This window comes from Ovis canadensis, chromosome 6 (assembly GCF_042477335.2).
Source record: "Ovis canadensis isolate MfBH-ARS-UI-01 breed Bighorn chromosome 6, ARS-UI_OviCan_v2, whole genome shotgun sequence".
NCBI classification, from domain to species: domain Eukaryota; kingdom Metazoa; phylum Chordata; class Mammalia; order Artiodactyla; family Bovidae; genus Ovis; species Ovis canadensis.
Genome location: NC_091250.1, coordinates 107,866,896 through 107,889,142, shown reverse-complemented (window position 1 = coordinate 107,889,142; position 22,247 = coordinate 107,866,896). Strand labels below are relative to the sequence as shown.

Below are 22,247 nucleotides of genomic sequence, written 5' to 3'. Positions count from 1 at the left end.
AAGTTTGGAAGACACACCCCTAACCTCATTTAGTAATGGTAGGAATTGAAGCTCAGAGATGTGAATAGATTTGCCTCTTGTTTTCACAGGTGACCAAAGGCAGAATTACGATTCTAAGTATTGTTTTTTTTCTGGGCTGCCTCCTTCCAAAACGGTCTCATATACTGGTGATGTAGAATCTTATGTAACTTAATTCTCTATTACATTATAATGGCCCCTCTGTTTACTCAGTGCATTCTGAACCCACTTTTTTTTCCTTTAGAGGGCATATATGAAATGTACCTTCTTTCTAGATAAACAGAAAGATATGGTCATTTATTATGAGGAAATGAGCTGGTATACACTGCTTAAATTTCAAAAACAGTATTCTTGGTTTACTATTCCATTATGTAGTGCTAGTTTCCTATAGATTGAGGCAACAGGATAGTAAGTCTGATGAGTTATCTCAGGTAATTCTTATTCTTTTGTGGTATATACTCTGTATCTATCTTACAGTCTTACAGAGGTTAAATACTGTTCTCAAGGTCACATAGATGGTAGATCACAGAGCTAGAACTTGAACCCATGAGTGATGTGAAGTTAGTAGTGAGAACAATAACTCAGGCAATAAAGGTTTATTGAGCAATAACTGCTCTCTTCACTGGCCCAGACATGTGATACATGGATTAGTCTTAGTCTTCCCTGGTGGCTCAGATGGTAAAGAGTCTTCCTGCAATACAAGAGACCTGGGTTCAATCCCTGGGTTTGGACGATTCCCCGGAGAAAGAAATGGCAACACACTCCAGTACTCTTGCCTGGAGAATCCCATGGACAGAGGAGCCTGGCAGAGTATAGTCCATGGGGTTTCAAAGAGTCAGATATGACTGACTGACTAACACACTAGAGTACCTTAGGATTTCCTGGGAAAACATACCTGCAGACTGGTTCTGCAAGAGTATGGACCAGCTTTATAAAATCACCAATCTCAGGCTTCTGTGAAAGGTAGCATCCTAAGGGCTTGAGTCATTAATTGATGAATCCAGCAATCTAAATGTAACATACATTGTAAGTGAAAGTGAAAGTTGCTCAGTCTTGTCCAACTCTTTGTGATCCCATGGACTATACAGTCCATGGAATTCTCCAGGCCAGAATATTGGAGTGGGTAGCCTTTCCCTTCTCCAGGGGATCTCCCTGGCCCAGGAATCAAACCGGGGTCTCCTGCATTGCAGGTGGATTCTTTACCAACTGAGCTATCAGGGAAGCCCGCATTGTAAGTAATCTTTCCAAATGAAAATAGATCATGGATTCTGAATCAGCTTACTATGGAGACAGTCACATTCTATCACAGTCACAGGAGAGGGCTACCTGGCATAGCCATACAGAAAGAAATCAAGGTGAGGACTGGTCACTTTAGGCAAAGTATAGGTGTACAGTCACCACAGCTTTTGGAAGCCAGGGAGAAGAGGTGAAAACCCAGGAGATAGTTTTAAGTCCCTTAGCTCAGATGTGTAACAAAAACTAAAGCCTTCTTTTCCTCCAAAAGTCCTCATTTTGTGGTCTTTGGTCTCTTTTTAAGGCCTTTTCTGCAACATTCTAACAACAAGAGTAGAATCTTTACCTAGCTATTATTTGTCAGAAGTTTAGGCTTCTTTCAGTGTGAACCTGATCATAATTTTAAACCAGGCAGAATTGTTCTTAATAAATCTTGGGCATACTAGAAGAGGCCAAGATCTCATCTGTGTGCTTTTCTCAGAGGTTTAAATCAAACACATGTAAGTTCATGTTTTGATCCGCAAATCAACAAAGTGCAGCATTTTCAGTTTCATGACTTACTGAGACAAAAAAAAAAAATCTTTTTCCAGAAATCCTTAGTAATTTAATAAGTTTTATGCCTGAATATAGGAATAAGGTTACAATTCTTACAATGCAATGAAAATAAATACTGAATGATTTGACCAGTTCAATGATTTGATCAGTCTAAAACAGTGAAAATCTAGATTACAAATAATTTTTAAAAGACATTTCATTACTCTAAGGTATATACATAAAATAACTAACAGCATTGGCAGGTAGACGTACCTGTTGTGCTTATCTTGCTCGTAGATTCTGTTTCTTTCTTGATAGCCCAAAGTCCGCTTTCAAGCAGAGTGGATTAGTGTATGATCTCCTAATCCTGGGCTTTGATTCCGCCTGCCCTACTCATTCCTTCATGCTTTGGATCTATATCTAATTTATGATAATTACGTTACTCAATAATTTACATTTTCTTACCTTTATCATCCTGAAGAATCCCCAAATATATCATTTTAATATGTAAGCAAAGTTAAACAGCAAACATTCATGATAAAATTTGTTTAAATGAGAAGTGTTTTTCTTTTCCCCCCCAAATAGCAATTTTTTCTATTTAGAACATTTAAATTGCCTGGCAATCTTGAGTAACATTCCATTTGTTATAATTCTTCATGGAATGTTTCCCTTAATGTTTCCCTGCCACTTATTTCCTGAAAATGATAGTACAAACGTATTAGGGTAGAATTCAATCATTGTTTTGACAGATGTCACCTCAGTAATCTAAAAGGCAAAACTGTAAGTGTAATAAAAACGAATTCTGTTCAACAGCAAAATTCTTTTTAGCTCAGAAGTGTTTAAAAATAACTTTTAACACAATGCTTACATTATAAAAATGATGAGAAGTATGTGTAATATTCCTCTTTCCACCATTTTGATCGTTCTTACCTACATCTATTTTTTTAATATAAATTTATTTATTTTAATTGGAGGTTAATTACTTTACAATATTTTTTAAAGAATTAGGGTTCAGATTCATTAATGTGATCTATTGTTTTTCTGTTTTCTTAATTTCTGCTTCTATCTTTATTATGTCCTACCATGTGCTTTTGTTATATTCCCCCCTCCCTTTTTGTATTAGAAATCTTTTTGTGTTACAGATCTAATTCACTTATTTTCATGTTTTTTTTTTAATTAAAATAGGTGTTTAAGGCTGGGAATTTTCTTTTTTGCATTGCTTTAATGTATCTCAGATTCTGATATGTAGTGCTTTCATTGTCATTTTTTTAGAAATTTAAAAATTTCTGTTTATATTTCTCTTATCACATAAGAGTTATTTAATACAAAGCCTTTTAATTTTTAAGTGGAAAGGCTTTTTTGCTTTGGGGGTTTTACTTTTACTTTCTCATATTACATTGTGACCAGAGGGGGATGTTTGTCATTTCTGTTTATGGAAGCTGATAATCAATTATTTGTGTCCTAGAGTATGATTAAGTTTTGTGAATATTCTATGTGTGAATATTCTATTCTATTCTTCTGACAGGAAGGTGTTTTCTCTATTATTAAAATATAGTATTCAATGTATATCCACAAAGTCTGCCTTAGTGATTATTTCTAAATCTTTTATATTCATACTTATTTTTTGGCTGCTTGATCTATCTCATGCTGAGTGATGTGTTAAAGCCTCTCATTATTACTGTTTCTAGTTCTTATTGCATTTCCTGTAATTTATGTTTTATCTAAATGATTGCTGTGTAAAATGGTACGTAGAGTCAGAGGCAGAGAAGGCAATGGCACCCCACTCCAGTACTCTTGCCTGGAGAATCCCATGGACAGAGGAGCCTGGCTAAGAGTTGGACATGACTGAGTGACTTCACTTTCACTTTTCACTTTCATGCATTGGAGAAGGAAATGGCAATCCACTCCAGTGTTCTTGCCTGGAGAATCCCAGGGACAGGAGAGCCTGGTGGGCTGCTGTCTATGGGGTTGCACAGAGTCGGGCACGACTGAAGCGACTTAGCAGCAGTAGCAGAGTCAGAGGCATTATATTGTTATTGTGGGATGAAGCTTTTAACTTAAATGCCCTTTGTCCTCTTTGGCTTGAAGACTGTTTGGTCTGGTTATCAGGATTTTAACCTATGCTTTTTTTTAAAAAAAATATATTGATGTATGTTTGATTTATAGTGTTGTCTTAGTTTCTGCTGTGCAGCAAAATTATACATATATATTCATATTCTTTTCTATTATGGCTTATTACAGGGTATTGAATATAGTTCCTTGTGCTATACAATAGGACCTTGTTGTTTATCCATTGAATATATAATAGTGTGCATCTGCTAATCCCAAACTCCCAGTCCTTCCCTCCCAGTGCTCTTCCCCTTGGCCACTGTGAGCCTGTTCTCTATTTCTGTGAGTCTGTTTCTGTTTCATTGATATGCTCATCTGTGTAATATTTTAGATTCGACATATAAGTGATATATGGTATTTGTCTTTTTCTTTCTGACTTACTTTGCTTACTATGATAATCTCTAGGTCCATTCATGTTGCTGCAAATGGTATTAAATTGTATACACACACACACACACACACACACACACACATCCATTTATCTGTCAGTGGACATTTAAGTTGTTTCCATGTCTTGGCTACTGTAAATAGTGCTGCTGTGAACACAGGGGTGCTCATCTCTTTTTGAATTAGTTTTGTCTAGGTATATGCTACTCTAATTTTTTGAGGACCCTTCATACTGTTTTTTATAATGGCTGTACCAATATACATTCCCACCATCAGTGTAAAAAGGTTCCCTTTTCTTTGCATCCTCTCCAGCATTTATTATTTGTAGACTTTTTATTGATGGCTATTCTGATTGGTGTGTAGTGGTATCTCATTGTAGTTTTTATTTGTAAATCTCTAATAATTAGTGATGAACATCTTTTCATATGCCTGTTGGCCATCTGTATGTCTTCTTTGGAGAAATGTCTATTTAGGTCTTCTGCCCATTTTTTGATTGGGTTGTTTGCTTTTTTGTTATTGAGTTGTATGAGCTCTTTGTATATTTTGAAAATTAATCCTTTGTCAGCCACATCATTTGCAAATAATTTCTCCCAGTCTGTAGGTTGTCTTTTCATTCTGTTTATAGTTTCATTTGCTATGCAAAAGCTTATAAGTTTGATTAGGGCCCAGTTGTTTATTTTTGCTTTTATTTCTATTGCTTTGGGAGATTAACCTAAGAAAACATTGGTATGACTTTTATTAGAAATATTTTATATACGTTCTCTTCTAGGAGTTTTATGGGGTCATGTCTTATATTTAAGTATTTAAGTCATTTTGAGTTTACTTTTGTATATAGTATGAGGATGTTTTCTAACTTCATTGATTTACATGCCATTGTCTAACTTTTTTCAGCACCACTTGCTGAAGAGACTTTTTCCGATTTTATATTCTTGCCTCCTTTGTCAAAGATTAATTGACCATAGGTGAGTGGGCTTATTTCTGGGCTCTCTGTTCTGTACCATTGATCCATATGCCTGTGGTAGGAGTTGCGGTGGGGGAGGGGGGGGGAGGGCAGCCAGTACCATGCTGTTTTGACTACTGTACCTTTGTAATATTGTCTGAAGTCTGGGAGGGGTATGCCTCCTGCTTTGTTTTATTTTCCTCAGGATTTCTTTGGCAGTTATGGGTCTTTTATGGTTCTATATCCATTCTGAAGGAGATCAGCCCTGGAATTTCTTTGGAAGGACTGATGCTAAAGCTGAAACTCCAGTACTTTGGCCACCTCATGTGAAGAGTTGACTCATTGGAAAAGACTCCGATGCTGGGAGGGATTGGGGGCAGGAGGAGAAGGGGACGACGGAGGATGAGATGGCTGGATGGCATCACTGACTCTATGGACGTGAGTCTGAGTGAACTCCGGGAGTTGGTGATGACAGGGAGGCCTGGTGTGCTGCGATTCATGGGGTCGCAAAGAGTCGGACACAACTGAGCAACTGAACAGAACTGATACATTTGGAATTATTTGTCCTAGTTCTGTGAAAAATGCCAGGGTAATTTTAATGGGGATCACATTAAGTCTGCAGATTGCTTTGGATAGTATGGACACCCCATGCTTTCTTATTGCATTCATTTACCTAGCAGATCATGGTGTTGAATTTTTTCAGCACAGATTGAATTTTTTTTAAGAGCTAATTTGAAGTTTCTTTAAATATTCAAGTCCCTTCAGACTTACTGACATGACTGTTGTGTTGGCCTAAATTCTGTCTCATTGTTATTACATTATTATCTTGTGGTGTAATTACTGTGTGTATTATATTAATGTGTTTATTTGGTGTTTCTTCTTTTTTTAAAAAAATTCTTCTGGCATTTAAGATTTTTGGAGAAGGCAATGGCAACCCACTCCAGTACTCTTGCCTGGAAAATCCCATAGACGGAGGAGCCTGGTAGGCTGCAGTCCATGGGGTTGCTAGGAGTCGGACACGACTGAGCGACTTCACTTTCACTTTTCACTTTCATGCGTTGGAGAAGGAAATGGCAACCCACTCCAGTGTTCTTGCCTGGAGAATCCCAGGGATGGAGGAGCCCGGTGGGCTGCCGTCTCTGGGGTCGCACAGAGTCGGACACGACTGAAGGAACTTAGCAGCAGTTGTTCCCTTTGCCTTAATGCTTTCTATACTACACCCATAACCCCTCCAACATTTTTTCTTGTTTAGCCTTTTGCTTTTTGTCAATTTTAAATGGTACCTTTTACAACCAGTGGCCCTCTATTTCCCTTTTATTCTCTCTTCCCGTCTTTAGTTGTATCTGTTTTCTATTGTCACACATATAATATTTATATATTATTTTTCAGTGCCATTACCCTCCTCTTATTTTAGTCTCAGCTCTACAATTGAATATTTAAAATGTTCACATAAATCTTTTTTTCAGTGTTCCCAGTCATCTTTTTTTTTTTTTTTAAATAGTCCTCCCTTTTCCCAAGTTTTATTTTGAAAAATTTAAAACCTCTGGAAAAACCAAAGATTTACACCAGCTGTTACCATGTTGCCACATTTGCTGGTCATCTATCGGTTGGATGAAGCCTCACTCCCTCTGGCAGGTTGCTCAGAAGGGGCACTTATGTACAGTGCTCTGGCACATTCAAAACTCCTTTTCCATGCCTTTGTATCTTTTGATCTTGGCTAGATATAATAGGCTTGGTCTGTACTTTCTTTTTCCTTATATTTCTTGAAAATGCTGGTCTTCTGTTGCCTTGCTTTGTATGTTGTTTTTGAATAATCTGATGCCATTCTAATCTTTTTGCCTTTATAAATTACTTCATCTTTTTTTGCCTGAAGGCCCTAAGGATTTTTTTCATAATCTTTAACATCTTAATATTGTTTCAATAGGATGTATTTCAAAGTTAATCATTCTTGGCTGATTTTCCTTAGTATCAAAAGATGTATAGATTTGGATCTTCCTTTATTTCTAGGAAGCTTCCTTGGGTTACAGTTTTAAATAATAGTTCCATTTCATTTTTTGGACTTTTTTTCTTCAGGGACACCAATTATATTCAACCTCCTTTGCCTGTCATCCGTTTCTTTCACTTCCTCTCCAACCCTTTTTTCTTTTTTATCTCAACTTTCATCCTCTTGGTTGTTTTCCTGACTTCCTTCAATGCCTTTGTTAAGTTTACATTGCAGTTTATTCTCTGGTCTTTGTAATTTGGTCTTCATTTCTGATATAATTTTGTGTTTTTCTTCTCTCGCTTTCCTTACTTTGGTCAACTCTCATTTCATTTCTTCCTGATGACTGGCTTGTTTTCTTTGTTTCTTGTCCACTTCCGTTCTTACACTTTACAATTCTTATTCAAGGGTGACTTTTCATTATTCCCAGATGCTTGTTTGAGAATATTCAGTTCAGCTTGAAGTGCTGTGTTACAGCTTTCTTTGAGTTCATGTTTGTTGTTGGGGAGGGTTCGGTGGACTTTTCATGAGCAGAAAAGATGTTATCCACATTTTCTGATACTTTGTGGAAGTTTTGTATGGATGTGATCTATTTTTAACTATTTCTGTTTGTTTAGTGGACAGGATTATTGGTCTGAGAGAGCCGTCTTCCTGCCTTCTCTTTTATGGATGGTGGGGGATGTTAGGTGGGAGGGGCAGAAGGAGCACTGGCATGTCTTGCTTCTTTTTGCTTCTGATGGTTCCTAAAATTTCCCCTCTCATTTCCTTCTTCCCTTTACGGCCACATCTCCAGGGGAGCCCATGTGCTTTTATTTATTTATTTATTTGTTGTTGTTGTTGTTGTTGTTGTTGATTTTATGGATATTCAGAGGATAAGGAGAAGATTTGGAATCAGGCTTCTACCAGTGTTCTTCAAACCCCAAAGTCCCCTCTTGGCCTGATCTAAACTTATGAGTACTGTTTGCTGTCCAAGAAGTTTTTACTATTTATTGTGCTCAGTCACTCAGTTGTGTCCAGCTGTTTGTGACTCCATGGACTGTAGCCCACCAGGCTCCCCTGTCATGGGATTTTCCAGGAAAGAATACTGGAATGAGTTGCCATGCCCTCCTCCATTACCTTTTATTAATGATTTCTAATTTGAATTTCTAATTGTGACTTTTTACTGAGGAAGTGCCTTCTTTCATTATTTGACAATGTAACTGATGAGAGAGACATAAGAAGAGAAAAAAGTCTGCCCCAGATCAGAGTGCTAATAATCGTAGTGATTAAAAGTGTTTCTTATTTTGGGTTATCTTTAATAAACCACTTGGCCATTAAAATCAACAAGTTTTACAATAAAATTCTGTTCACTTATTAATTTTATAATAATATTTCTGTATAAATATTTTCCTGGTGAAAACCTGTTGTTAAATTTCAAATGTGAATATAGTCATTTCCTCCTCTGTGAACTATTTTCACATAGTACCTTATTAACAAAGACTAAATCCCTGTCTTTTATAGATAAGAACTCAAAGAACTAAATAGGGAAGCATTCATATTTCAAGATCTCTAAGAAGAGGTAGCAAATATTTAATATGGAACAAAAACCTTGTGAACCCAAAAATGAACATCTTTTATCAAGCAGTGGCATCCCATCCAATGCAGGTATGTGTTTTTTATAAAACAAAAATGGGAGAAAATTAGAACTAAGCAGCCTTCATAATATTCATTCAAGCCACTGTTTTTTAGTATGTTTTGGTTTAACTGTGCAGGGTACAGACCTTGTTCATGAATGTTTACCAGATTATTTATAATTCTGCTTTATAAGGAAGAAGTTGTTTAATCTTTTAAAAATAGCATGTCTATTTTTTAGCATGTGTTTACATTATTTTCTGGTTTGAAGACTGTTTCCATGTTGAGGCACTTCCGCACATGCCATTTCTCTAAATGCCTTCTCTTCCTTGTTCTGCTCCAGGCCCCAATTCTGCATTGTTTTGACTTCTTTTCCCTTACACCTCTCCCTGCCACATCCAGTCAAGCACAACATCCTGCTTTCTCTAGTATCAGAAATGTCTCTTGAATGCATTTTACCTCTCCATTCCCATGGCTACTGTTCTAGTTCAGGCCTCCCATCGACTGATGAAAATTACGTCAGTCAGCAGACAGAAGACATAAACAGGTGGAATAAATAAGCGGCACTTAATACAGGGAATTGATAACGCAGGTGTTGGAAGAGCCGAAAAGGTTCACGGGAGATGAGAGAGTGCAGAGATCAACCACAGCAGGAAGCTGCTACCAGCTTCTGGGCCAAAAGGACTCTGAGAATAGGAACTGCTATAAGGCTTGGGTAGAAGCAGGAGCTGGAACCACGGACTGGGCTGCCTGCTGAAGATGGACCCACCACTCACTGCCAGAAGCCCATCTGAAGCAGGAGAGAGGAGAGTCCCTCAGTTCTCCCCGCCTCCGGCCTTCTGGTCTTTTGCCAGCACCTTCCATTGCGAACCTACCAGGAAACACACTGGGAGTGGGGTATTGGAAGGATGGTCTCTGCAGCACATGGCAGGAGAGGGGCTTTCTGGCAGTCAGGCAGGTGACTGTACAGCCCTGCCTGTTTCCCTGCATGTCTCTCTCGTCTGAAAGAACGCGGCCAGAGTTCATTCTGGATTACAGGCCTGCTGTTCCACCGTCTGCTTACAGACTCTCATCTTCAATGCTTATTCTGTAAAAGCTTCTGCTCCTTAGGATGCTCATGCCGTTGGCACCTCCATCATACTGGACCCATCCGCCCTGCTCATTCCCCTCGCTCACCTCGCCACCCGCACGATATCCCTCAGCCAGTGGGGGCATGGGCGCTTAGCTGCTGGACTGTCGCTCCCGCCCCAGGCACACCATCATCCTGCAGTGTCATTGTCCTCATGGATGATCCATCTAAGGTCTCAGATGCATGGCCTCTCTACTCTAGTTACTCAGTTATTTTGATCTGTACAGAAAAGGCAAAGGAGAAAAGGAAAGGTATACCCATTTGAATGCCGAGTTCCAAAGAATTCCAGAGAGAGAGAAGAAAGCCTTCCTCAGTGATCAATGCAAAGAAATACAGGAAAACAATAGAATGGAAAAGACTACAGATCTCTTCAAGAAAATTAGAGATACCAAGGGAACATTTCATGCAAAGATGGGCACAATAAAGGACAGAAGTTGTGTGGACCTAACAGAAGCAGAAGATATTAAGAAGAGGTGGCAGCAATACACAGAAGAACTATACAAAAAAGATCTTAATGACCCAGATAATCATGATGGTGTGATCACTCACCTAGAGTCAGGCATCCTGGAATGTGAAGTCAAGTGGTTAGGAAGTATCACTAGCTACAAACAAAGCTAGTGGAGGTGATGGAATTCTAGTTGAGCTATTTCAGATCCTGAAAGATGATGCTATGAAAGTGCTGTGCTCAATATGCCAGCAAATTTGGAAAACTCAGCAGTGGCCACAAACTGAAAAAGATCAGTTTTCATTCCAGTCCCAAAGAAAGGCAATGCCCAAAAATGTTCAAACTACCATACAGTTGCACTCATCTCACATGGTAGCAAAGTTATGCTCAAAATTCTCCAAGCCAGGCTTCAATAGTACGGGAACCAAGAATTTCCAGATGTTCAAACTGGATTTAGAAAAGGTAGAGGAACCAGAGATCAAATTGCCAACATCCGTTGGGGCGTAGAAAAAGCAAGAGAGTTTCAGAAAAACATCTATTTCTGCTTTATTGACTATACCAAAGCCATTGACTACGTGGATCCCAGCAAACTGTGGAAAATTCTTAAAGAGATGGGAATACCAGACCACCTGACCTGCCTCCTGAGATCTCTGTATGCAGGTCAAGAAGCAGCAGTTAGAACCAGACATGGAACAACGGACTGGTTGCAAATTGGGAAAGGAGTATGTCAAGGCTGTATATTGTCAGCTTGCTTATTTAGCTTATGTGCAGAGTATCATGCAAAATGCCAGGCTGGATGAAGCACACACTGGAATCAAGATTGCCGGGAGAAGTATCAATAACCTCAGATAAAAAAAAATAATAATAACCTCAGATAGGCAGATTACACCACCCTTAGGGCAGAAAGCAAAGAGGAACTAAAGAGCCTCTTGATGAAAGTGAAAGAGGAGAGTGAAAAAGTTGGCTTAAAGCTCAACATTCAGAAAACTAAGATCATGGCATCCGGTCCCATCACTTCATAGCCAATAGATGGGGAAACAGTGAGACTTTATTTTGGGAGCTCCAAAATCACTGCCGATGGTGACTGCAGCCGTGAAAATTAAAAGACGCTTGCTCCTTGGAAGAAAAGCTATGACCAACCTGCTGCTGCTGCTGCTAAGTCGCTTCAGTCTTGTCCGACTCTGTGCAACCCCAGAGATGGCAGCCCACCAGGCTCCCCCATCCCTGGGATTCTCTCTAGGCAAGAATACTGAAGTGGGTTGCCATTTCCTTCTCCAATGCATGAAAGTGAAAAGTCAAAGTGAAGTTGTTCAGTCGTGTCCGACTCTTAGCGACCCCATGGACTGCAGCCTACCAGGCTCCTCCATCCATGGGATTTTCCAGGCAAGAGTACTGGAGTGGAGTGCCATTGCCTTCTCCAACCTAGACAGCATATTAAAAAGCAGAGACATTACTTTGTCAACAAAGGTCTGTCTGGTCAAGGCTATGGTTTTTCCAGTGGTCCTGTATGGATGTGAGAGTTGGACCATAAAACTGAGCACCAAATAATTGATGCTTTTGAACTGTGGTGTTGGAGAAGACTCTTGAGAGTCCCTTGGACTGCAAGGAGATCCACCCAGTCCATCCTAAAGGAAATCAATCCTAAATATTCATTGGAAGGACTGATGCTGAAGCTGAAGCTCCAATACTTTGGCCACCTGAATGGAAGAACTGACTCCTTGGAAAAGACCCTGATACTGGGAAAGATTGAAAGCAGGAGGCAAAGGGGACAACAGAGGATGAGATGGTTAAATGGTATCACTGACTTGATGGACATGATTTTGAGCAAACTGCGGGAGTTGGTGATGGACAGAGAAGCCTGGTGTGCTGCAGTTCTTGTGGTCTCAAAGAGTTGGTCACGACTAAGCGACTGAACTGCTAACAGCTACTCACTTTGCTATCTTGGATCTTATTGCCAAGAACAGTTGGGCTTCTGGAATCCAGCCTGCTAACTTCTAGCACTCTCACTCTCTTATTCCTACAATACTTATTTTTTTCTGCCTGATAAAGGTAGTGGTTCTTAATTGTAACTCACACTGTACTTTTCCTGTTCCACCAAACCTGGAATCAGCCGTTTGCTAAGGAGCCCTGGTTCCTTTTAGTAGGAAATAGTAATCACACACCAGGATCTCGTGTGCCTATTGCTGGTGAAGTAACACTGTGTCTGGGAGTGTTCAGTATCTGAAAACTTGGAATTAGATTTTTTGTTTTTTAAGTTCATACTGAAAACTCAAATTCAGATACAGTACCATAGAGTTACTACATAAACTAGTTACCATACATACTAGTTACTTCATACATACTGAGTTACAATACAGGCTAGTTACTTCATAGTCATAGATGCTTCAAGGCTCATTCAATGCAAGTATCACTTGATCACTAGCAAGTAAAACTGCTGCCTTCTTCCTATCCTGCTCCTCCTATTTATCTTGTACCCTTCTCTCTCAGAGCGACTATCACTTGTCTCTTTTCCCCATGAGACCTTGAGCTCCTTCAGGGTTCAGTAAGGGCATCAGCTGGGATAATTGTTCACCACAAAATTATTTTATTATTCAGTTAATTAATTGGTTAATTAAGTCTTTAATATTTAGGTTCTTCAAGTCCATTTTTTATGTCGTCTATTCGTGGAGCAATAATTGAAAACACATCTTCAACTGGGACTATAACACAAATTCCTTTTTTCCCTAAATATGAAGTGGAACTTGATTCTCATAGAAAAGTCATTCCTTACCCTGGAAAGGAACACATTGAGCGTGTTTTGGAAGAATATTCACATCAAGTCAAAGATTTGCAGAGAAGACTAAATGAAGTGAGTTGCAAATTGATTCTTTTGCTGTGCTCTTGGTGTAATCTTAGTGAAACTTGGATAGCTCAAAGTGTTATGCTTAATGACATTCAGCTATAATTATAATTAATAATTGGTTCAAGCCTGCTGTGCTGCTATCATGATAGCAAGTTTTTCTTTTCAAAGCAGTGGTAGGGGATTGGATTTTAGATGTGTGTGTATACGTGATAGCTGAATAGTGTTTAGAAATTAATCCATAAAAACTTCAAGTGGACCTTATGTAGAATCAAGCTGGATTTAGTCAGCTTTACAACTGCATGTTGGATCTGAGCAGTCTATAGCTTAGAGTCAAACTTACACAGATGCCTTTGTAATCTAATCTAATCTAATCTTTTCCCTGTGCATTTTAGCCTCTTCTGCTACCTGCTCCTTATATATATATCCTCCATTCTAGCAATATCAAGCCACCTGCTCTTTCCTAGATGTACCTACAATTCTAGACCCTCATGCTTTTGCCCAGATCATTCCCCCTTCTCTGACTGTCTGCCTGGCAGTTCTTGCTCTCAATCAAGACTGAGCTCAAGCATTTTTCTCTGAAAACTTTCCTCTAGACACGGGTAGGCGTGATCTCCTCTGTATAGCTATTGCTCCTTGTGCACACGTCTGTTGTGGTGTTTAGTGCTTTTTATTGTATCCACCAGTGCATTGTTCTGTCTCATCAGTTAAGAATTCTACAAGTTTATTAAGTGCTGAAAGAGATGTATCACTGTGTTATGTACAGAGGATGCAAAGATGAATAAGATAGGACTCATAAGTTCATAGTCTCGAAGGGAGGTGGCATATAAACAATGATGATACTTTATGATAAGTACACTAATAGAGGTGGATTGATGACAGATAGATAGATGGGTGAAGCACAGAAATACCAATGAGGAATAGAAACAATGCCTTAATTAATTTTCCACATCTGTCCTCTGGCAGAGTATGTGACACTTGACTGGCTCCAAATAAACTATTAATAGTTATATCAGTTAGTAAATAACAGGGTTATTTGGAGACATAATATTTATCACAAACCTCCCATGTAACAGATATTATACTAGGTACTGGATATATAAAGCTGGAAAAGATGTCCTCCTTTTTATGTGCATGTTTACAGTCTTATGGCTGAGGTATTTAAAATAGGAAATGATAGTAACAGGATGTGCCTCAGTAGGGTAAGCGCTGATGCTGAATCTAATCAATGCTTCATCTTACTTGCCTCTTCCACAACATGTGACACACATGGCAATTCTTTTCATCTTGAAGCACTCTTTTCTCTTAGGTCTCTTGGAAGCACACTCTCCTAACTTTCCTCCAGCTCAGTCTTTTTCAGTTTTGTTATTCCAGCAAAACCCTCCATAGATTGTAATTGTGATTTCCGTGGCTTCTGTTGCCATGTATATGTCAGTGCCTGTTCAGTTTACACATCTGGTCAGACCTCTTAACTGGTCTCTACACCCAGTTAGTGTACCCGTGTTCCTCCTGGACATTTCTACTTGAAAGGTTTCTCAGGCTCCATAAACTCACCATTTCCAATCACACACCTGATTTCCCCCAAACCTTTCTTCTAGCTTTGTGTGGTGCTACGTTTATACAATTGCAGAGGGCAAAAACCTGACTCATTCTTGATACCTCTGCCTTTTCCCTGACATGCACTTTACTGCCAAGTCCGTCCAGTGCACCTCGTATATATTTCTCAAACATGTTTTCATTTCCACTGTTACATTCCAAAGTTCAGACTGCTCTAGCCATTCACCTGGACTATTAGAGAAAAAGATAGCGGGTCCCCCCTTATAGTGACTATATAAACATTGTGAACTGCAAAGTCAGGTAGTAACCTTTTATATTTCCTTTGCTGTGTAGTTTTTGTTTTTCCTGTGGTTCCCAATTGCCTTTCTTTTTCCTTTATACTATTTACCTTTATCATATCCTTATTGAAAAAGTTATCATATAGGTTTTCTATCATACCTTCCTTTAACCCAGGACTCTTTAGTTCTTTTGTCTAGTCTAGATGAGTTTTTTCTTAGGTCTGTTGTGTAACTATAAAAAATGTTTAAAAACTATTTTCTTGAGATTATTATCACTGCTTTCCTGGTTGGAGCCATGATTTCCAGGATTTATTATTTTCTTTTTTCTTGATTTGTTTCTTCATTTAGTCAGAACACATCTTTAGAAACTTCAAGAAAAAGTATATGGGACATACATTTTATGAATTTTTTTCATTCTGAAAATAACTTAAGCTGGATAAAGTTGAAAGTTATTTTCTTTCAGTCCTTTAAAAATATTGTGTGCCCTTGCAGAGACTGAGAAGATATCTATCTGATTCTTGTTCCTTTGTAGATGATATTTTTTTACTTAGTTGAGGTTCATCTTTGGAAACTTCAGGGTCTTCTCTTTATCTCTGAAATTCCACTGTAATGTGCATAGGTGTGGATTTTTGTTTTTTTTTTTTCATTCACTGTGCTAGTCCCAAAAGGGACTCAATGGACCCTTTTGGCCTGTAGATTTGTGCCTTTCAGTTCAGTTCAGTTGCTCAGTCATGTCGAACTCTTTGCAACCTCATGGACTACAGCACACCAGGCTTCCCTGTCCATCACCAGCTCCCGGAGCTTGCTCAAAATCATGTCCATCAAGTTGGTGATGCCATCCAATCATCTCATCTCTGTCATCCCCTTCTCTTCCTGCCTTCAATTCTTCCCAGCATCAGAGTCTTTGTACCAATGAGTCAGTTCTTTGTATCAGGTCGCCCAAGTATTGGAGTTTCAGCTTCAGCATCAGTCCTTCCAGTAAATATTCAGGACTGATTTCCTTTAGGATGGACTGGTTGGATCTCCTTGCAGTCCAAGGGACTCTTAAGAGTCTTCTCCAACACCACAGTTCAAAAGCGTCAATTCTTTGGCACTCAGCTCTCTTTATAGTCCAGCTCTCACATCCATACATGACTACTGGAAAAACCATAGCTTTGGCTAGACAGACCTTTGTTGGTAAAGTAATGTCTCTGCTTTTTAATATGCTGTCTAGGTTGGTCATAACTTTTCTTCCATGGAGCAAGCATCTTTTAATTTCATGGCTTTGAGGAATTCAATTTTTTTTTTCCTTTGACAGTTTCTTTCTCTGTTTTCTCAGTTCTCTCTTTCTGAAGCTCCTGTTGTTTAGGTTGAACCTCTAAATCTCTTTTGTTCTTTCAAAAATTTTATCTACTTTTTCTACTTAAAGAGGCATCTTGACTTCCAACATTTCTATTGCAACTTTTTAGTTTGCAGCCATATTTTTAATTTCCAGGAACCCTTTCTTCTCCTCTGATCGCTTATTTGACATAGCCCAATTCTTCCTTTATAGCAAAAATGTCTTTCAAATTTCTCTCTAATATAAGTTTTTGGAAATGCTCTTCCACTGTTGCATTATCACTTTTTGTTTCTTTGGATCTTTTTTTCTGGGTATTTTCTCATTTGTTTCATCTTGGTCTCTTTTTTATTTTGTAATCTTCCTTCAAGTGTTCAGTGGTTTTTGGCTTTTTGTTCATACTCAAGAATGAACAGTAGGAAAAAAAAAAAAAAAACTGTTGGCAATCTGTCTATGGGCAGAACTTGATGGCTTTACTTTGGGATAATTAGATGGGGTATCAACTGTTACTCTGGGAGACCTCTCAGTGCCTGATTTTAGAGATCTTTGTGAATTTCCTTGTAGCAGAACACCTTGATTTTTTTTAATGGTAGTTGTCTGCAGCCAAGTCAGTTGGCAGTTTTTAAGTCAGTTGGAGGTAGGGGTTGACTTTTCTGTATACCCAATTTCAACCACTTCTGTCCTCAGGAATAGAGTTTATTCCTATCTCTTTCTTGAGCTATAAGTCAGATTTGTTCTAGAAATGATGTTTTGGTTATAAAGTGAAAGTGAAAGTGAAGTCGCTTGGTCATGTCCAGCTCTTTGCAACCCCATGGACTGTAGCCCACCAGGCTCCTCAGTCCATGGAATTTTCCAGGCAAGAGTACTGGAGTGGGTTGCCATTTCCTTAGTAAGTGGATTGAAGAAGTATTTCAAAAATCTATGTTAGAAATGATTAATTAGGCCCCGGACAGTGGTGAAGGGGGAAAGAAGTACACATAAGAACAAACAATTGAGGGACTTCCTGGTGATCCAGTGGTTAGGAATCTGCCTTTCAGTGCAGGGCACATGGGTTTGATCTTTGGTCAGAGAACTAAGATCCCACATGCTATGGGGCAACTAAGCTGGCAAGCTGCAACTACTGAGGCCTCTGCTCTGGAGAGAAATTCACCCACCACAGTGAAAGAGCCCATGTACCACAACTGACTCAGTGCAGCCAAATAAATATTAATAATTTCTTTAAAAAGACACACAATTTTTTAAATTAAATAATTGGTATATAGATTTTTAGAAATTACTAGCTATAAGGAAATATGTTCCTCTGATGAAGACTAATTTGCAGGACCGTTTTTTTCCAGAGCAATGAATTGCATGAGAAACAAAAGTTTTACTTAAGACAATCAGTCATTGATTTGCAAACAAAACTTCAAGAGATGCAGATGGAGAGAGATGCCATGGCTGACATCAGGTTGGGCTTCGTTACCTGACATTATTTTAAAGTTTTACTTTTTCTAGAGTAAAATCATTTGTGTGAATCTGAGTTTTATCAATATTATTTCTTTTCTTTCATTTATTTCATAGACGAAGGGAGAGTCAGTCCCAGGAGGATTTACGAAACCAGCTTCAAAATACAGTTCATGAACTTGAAGCTGCCAAATGCCTTAAGGACGATATGCTGAAAGACAGCAGCACACAGATAGAGCAGCTAAGAAAGATGATGCTTAGTCATGAGGGAGTGCTTCAAGAAATCCGATCAGTCCTAGTTGACTTTGAAGAAGCCTCAGGCAAGAAAGTATTTGAACAGGACAGCATGTCTACCATCCACTCCAGAAGCATGGCCTCAGCTATTAGTAAAATCCTAAGAGAATTAGACACAGAGATTTCTTATCTTAAAGGGAGGATATTTCCAGTAAGTGGTGAGAACACTATGTCAATTTTATATTAAAATCCATTAAGACAATAATATAAGGCATATAATTTTCTTAAACTCTTCAAAGTAAGCCAAGTTCTCATTTTTGTTCTCTAAAATAATGGAAGTTACTTCCAGAATGATCTTTCCTAATAAAGGGAGCTAAGTTGTCTGTATAGTTTCATGAGTGTAACCACTGTAAAAGATTTAATAAAATACAGTGATAGAATGTATCTGATTTTAGTATTGCTTCTATTTGCATCTTTCCTTGGAAGAAAAGTTATGACCAACCTAGATAGCATATTCAAAAGCAGAGACATTACTTTGCCGACTAAGGTCCATCTAGTAAAGGCTATGGTTTTTCCTGTGGTCATGTATGGATGTGAGAGTTGGACTGTGAAGAAGGCTGAGCGCCAAAGAATTGATGCTTTTGAACTGTAGTGTTGGAGAAGACTCTTGAGAGTCCCTTGGACTGCAAGGAGATCCATCCAGTCCATTCTGAAGGAGATCAGCCCTGGGATTTCTTTGGAAGGAATGATGCTAAAGCTGAAGCTCCAGTACTTTGGCCACCTCATGTGAAGAGTTGACTCATTGGAAAAGACTCTGATGCTGGGAGGGATTGGGGGCAGGAGGAGAAGGGGACGACTGAAGATGAGATAGCTGGATGGCATCACTGACTCGATGGACGTGAGTCTGAGTGAACTCTGGGAGATGGTGATGGACAGGGAGGCCTGGCGTGCTGTGATTCATGGGGTCGCACAGAGTCGGACACAACTGAGTGACTGAACTGAACTGAAAGCATTCCTTTAGTTAGAAAATCTCTAAATTTTCCAAGGGTTAGATTTACCAGTTCCTCAATCAATATTTCTTTTTTATAAACAGGTAGAGGATCAGCTTGAAGCACTGAAATCTGAATCACAAAACAAAATGGAACTACTTCTTCAACAACATCAAGATAGGTAGGTTTCGGCAGAGGTATAGAAGATCATAGTGAAACTATAGCACAAGTCTACAATCTCTCATCAGCAATTCCAATATCTAAAAAGCTCTAAAACACAGATTTTTTTCCCCCATAGATTTGTAGGAAACTCATGTTAAGACACTTATTTGAAAAGTAGGGAAGATGTCATTCAAGACTGTTGCAAAAGGTGATTGAATTAGTGATGAGGCTCAACTCCCAGTCCAACATGGGAAAATGGGGATTCATAGCCAAGAAGCAGGGTGAGGGGGTCAGTGGGTGGAAAATTACTAGGAGGAGGCATGGGGTGGGAAATTCTCACTAAACTGACTTAGCAAAATTCTTACTAAGCCTAGGCTCCTAAGTGCCAAGAGGCATCTGACTACACTTTGGTCAAGGTTAGATACTATGTCAGTTTTGTTGGCAAAACCTAATCTGAGCTAATGTTAAGCTTTTTATAGTCTTTTCATGATTTACTGTGAATATTTAAAAACCTACCATTGCATTAGTGATGTCTGGCTTCTGAGACACTTCCATAGATCTCTCTGGGGAAGTCACATGATACTTAGTACTATGCTTTAATACCATCATAACATTTTTTTAAAATTCTGAATTCCAAAGCCTGACTGGCTCCCAAAGGATTTGGATAAAGGATTCTGTATCTAACTTAAATACTTGTCATCAGTTCAGTTCAGTTGCTCAGTCGTGTCCGACTCCTTGCGACACCATGGACTGCAGCACACTAGGCCTCCCTGTCCCTCACCAACTCCCAGAGCTAGATACTTGTCATAAAATGAATAATATAGACAAAGCTAAAACAAAATACCAAATGTGAGTATTGAAATAATTAATCTTTAGAATAATTCATTATCAGGCAAAGTCTGTATCAAATAACGATCACCATATTCTTTCTATAGGATTGAGCAGTTAATAAGTGAACATGAAGCTGAAATAACAGGACTCACCGAGAAAGCTAGCAGTGCTCGGAGTCAAGCCAACAGTATCCAGAGTCAATTGGAAATCATTCAGTATGTGTGCCTGGTGGTTTGAAGTTGATAGCTGTTTATCTTCATTTTATTTTTTATTGATTTTTGTTCTAAGGTCTTTTTAAAAAAATGCTTAATAGTTGATTCTACAAGAAAGTGAAACTTTTCTAACATTCAAGTGAACAGAAAAGATTATTTAACATATGGATAATACTTTATAACCATATCAGAAGTATTATGGCAAGTATTTGGGCCTCTTGGGGTTTGGATGTTTTAATTTTTATCTACATTTCAACTAATTGGATAATTGGATAAAACACACACACTGTGTGTGTGTGTGTGTGTGTGTGTGTGTGTGTGTGTGTGTAGATGGGCTTCCCAGGTGCCTCAGTAGTAAAGAATCCACCTGCCAATGCAGGAGACACAGGAAATGTGGGTTCGATCCCTGGGTCAGGAAGATCCACTGGAGGAGGAAATGGCCAGCCATTCCAGTATTCTTGCCTGGAAAATCCCATGGACAGAGGGTCCCAGAGGGCTATAGTCTGTGGGGTCACAAAGAGTCAGATATGACTGAGTGACTGAGCATGCACATATGTGTAAATATATATAAATTATAAGTATACAGTGAGTGGGTTTTCAAGGAGTCAGACATGACTTAGTGACTAACAACATACAAATAATTTTATAATTTGCATTCCCATGTTGAAACTTTTTATATGGACATTTTCAGTCATACAGGGAGAAAACTGTAAAATGAACTCCTGTGTATGCATCATCTATGTTTAACAGTTAACATTTTTGAACTTAAGTCTTTAGTAACCAATTTGAAAGATAAAAGACTAGTGGCTATATTAAATAATTAGTGAAAAGTGCCTAAAAGCTAGAGCGCCCTTAGGTATCACACTTACTCTTAATTTGCTCATTGCCCTTGTTGTTGTTCAGTTGCCACTGTTACTGTTAAGTCACTTCAGTTGTGTCCGACTCTGTGCAACCCTATAGATGGCAGCCCACCAGGCTCCCCCGTCCCTGGGATCCTCCAGGCAAGAACACTGGAGTGGGTTGCCATTTCCTTCTCCAATGCATGAAAGTGAAAAGTGAAAGTGAAGTCGCTCAGTCGTGTCCGACTCTTAGCCACCCCATGGACAGCAGCCCACCAGGCTCCTCCGTCCATGGGATTCTCCAGGCAAGAGTTCAGTTGCCAAGTCATGTCCAATTCTTTGCGACCCTGTGGACTGTAGCACACCAGGCCACCATCTGCCAGAGTTTACCCAAGTTCATGTCCATTGAATCAGTGATACCATCCAACCATCTCATCCTCTGTCATGCTCTTTTCCTTCTGCCTTAGATCTTATTTTCTCTTATTCCCTCTTTAAACCCTTCTTAGAGAGCAAGCAAGAAACCAAAATTCAATGTATATGCGCCAACTGAGTGACCTGGAATCTACTGTTTCTCAACTACGTTCTGAATTAAGGGAAGCCAAAAGGATGTATGAAGACAAGGTGAGTTTAAATTTTGCTGTTCTGCTTCCAGAGACTATTATACACAGAATCAGTTAGATAGTTTTTAATGGTTTATTTGAAAATGAGGAATCAAAGCAATCATTTAAAATTAAAAGCAGTTTATAAGATGGGTGCTAAATATCTACATGTTTAATTATACACAGTGTTTGCTCAAATCAATTCATTCTTAGAAAAGTTTCCTGCATTCTTCAAGCAAGTTTCTAAAAAATTAAAGGATAACATCATTTAAATTACTGCTACAAGGTTTAGCTTTTGCAAGTACTTGGCACCAGCTGTTCTCCCCCTCCCACTGAATACTTTAGGCTATTTCCTCTCTTACTTCAACTCCTCCTTATTAATCATTGTGAGGCTTACAAACTGAATTCACTTCAAGATTAGTCTGAATAAGAAAAAATTAGCAAGCTAAATCTTCATCTCTTATCACACTGTTCCTATTAAAACTAGACATTATTATTTACTACAGTATTCTGTTTTCTCAGTTTCCATAGCTAAAAAGAAACTATTTTCATTATCAACCAA

At 38.8% G+C, this 22,247-nt stretch overlaps 1 protein-coding gene across 48 annotated transcripts in view; it reads left to right on the top strand.

The window, feature by feature from the left end:
• Nucleotides 1-22,247, top strand: part of CCDC158 (coiled-coil domain containing 158) — an 80,367-nt gene that overhangs the window by 6,666 nt on the left and 51,454 nt on the right. For 16 of the 48 annotated variants that reach the window (XM_069593174.1, XM_069593186.1, XM_069593166.1 and 13 more), the window contains 9 exons: nt 5,173-5,243; nt 5,477-5,659; nt 8,703-8,846; nt 13,018-13,235; nt 17,714-17,823; nt 17,937-18,264; nt 19,147-19,223; nt 20,140-20,250; nt 21,593-21,707. In XM_069593174.1, coding sequence (XP_069449275.1) covers nt 8,777-8,846; nt 13,018-13,235; nt 17,714-17,823; nt 17,937-18,264; nt 19,147-19,223; nt 20,140-20,250; nt 21,593-21,707 — 1,029 coding nt within the window. In that variant the 5' untranslated portion in view covers nt 5,173-5,243; nt 5,477-5,659; nt 8,703-8,776. Of the gene's footprint in view, nt 1-5,172; nt 5,244-5,426; nt 5,660-8,702; nt 8,847-13,017; nt 13,236-17,713; nt 17,824-17,936; nt 18,265-19,146; nt 19,224-20,139; nt 20,251-21,592; nt 21,708-22,247 lie in introns of all 48 variants that reach the window. The other 32 variants (XM_069593175.1, XM_069593183.1, XM_069593177.1 and 29 more) reach the window with 8 other exon arrangements.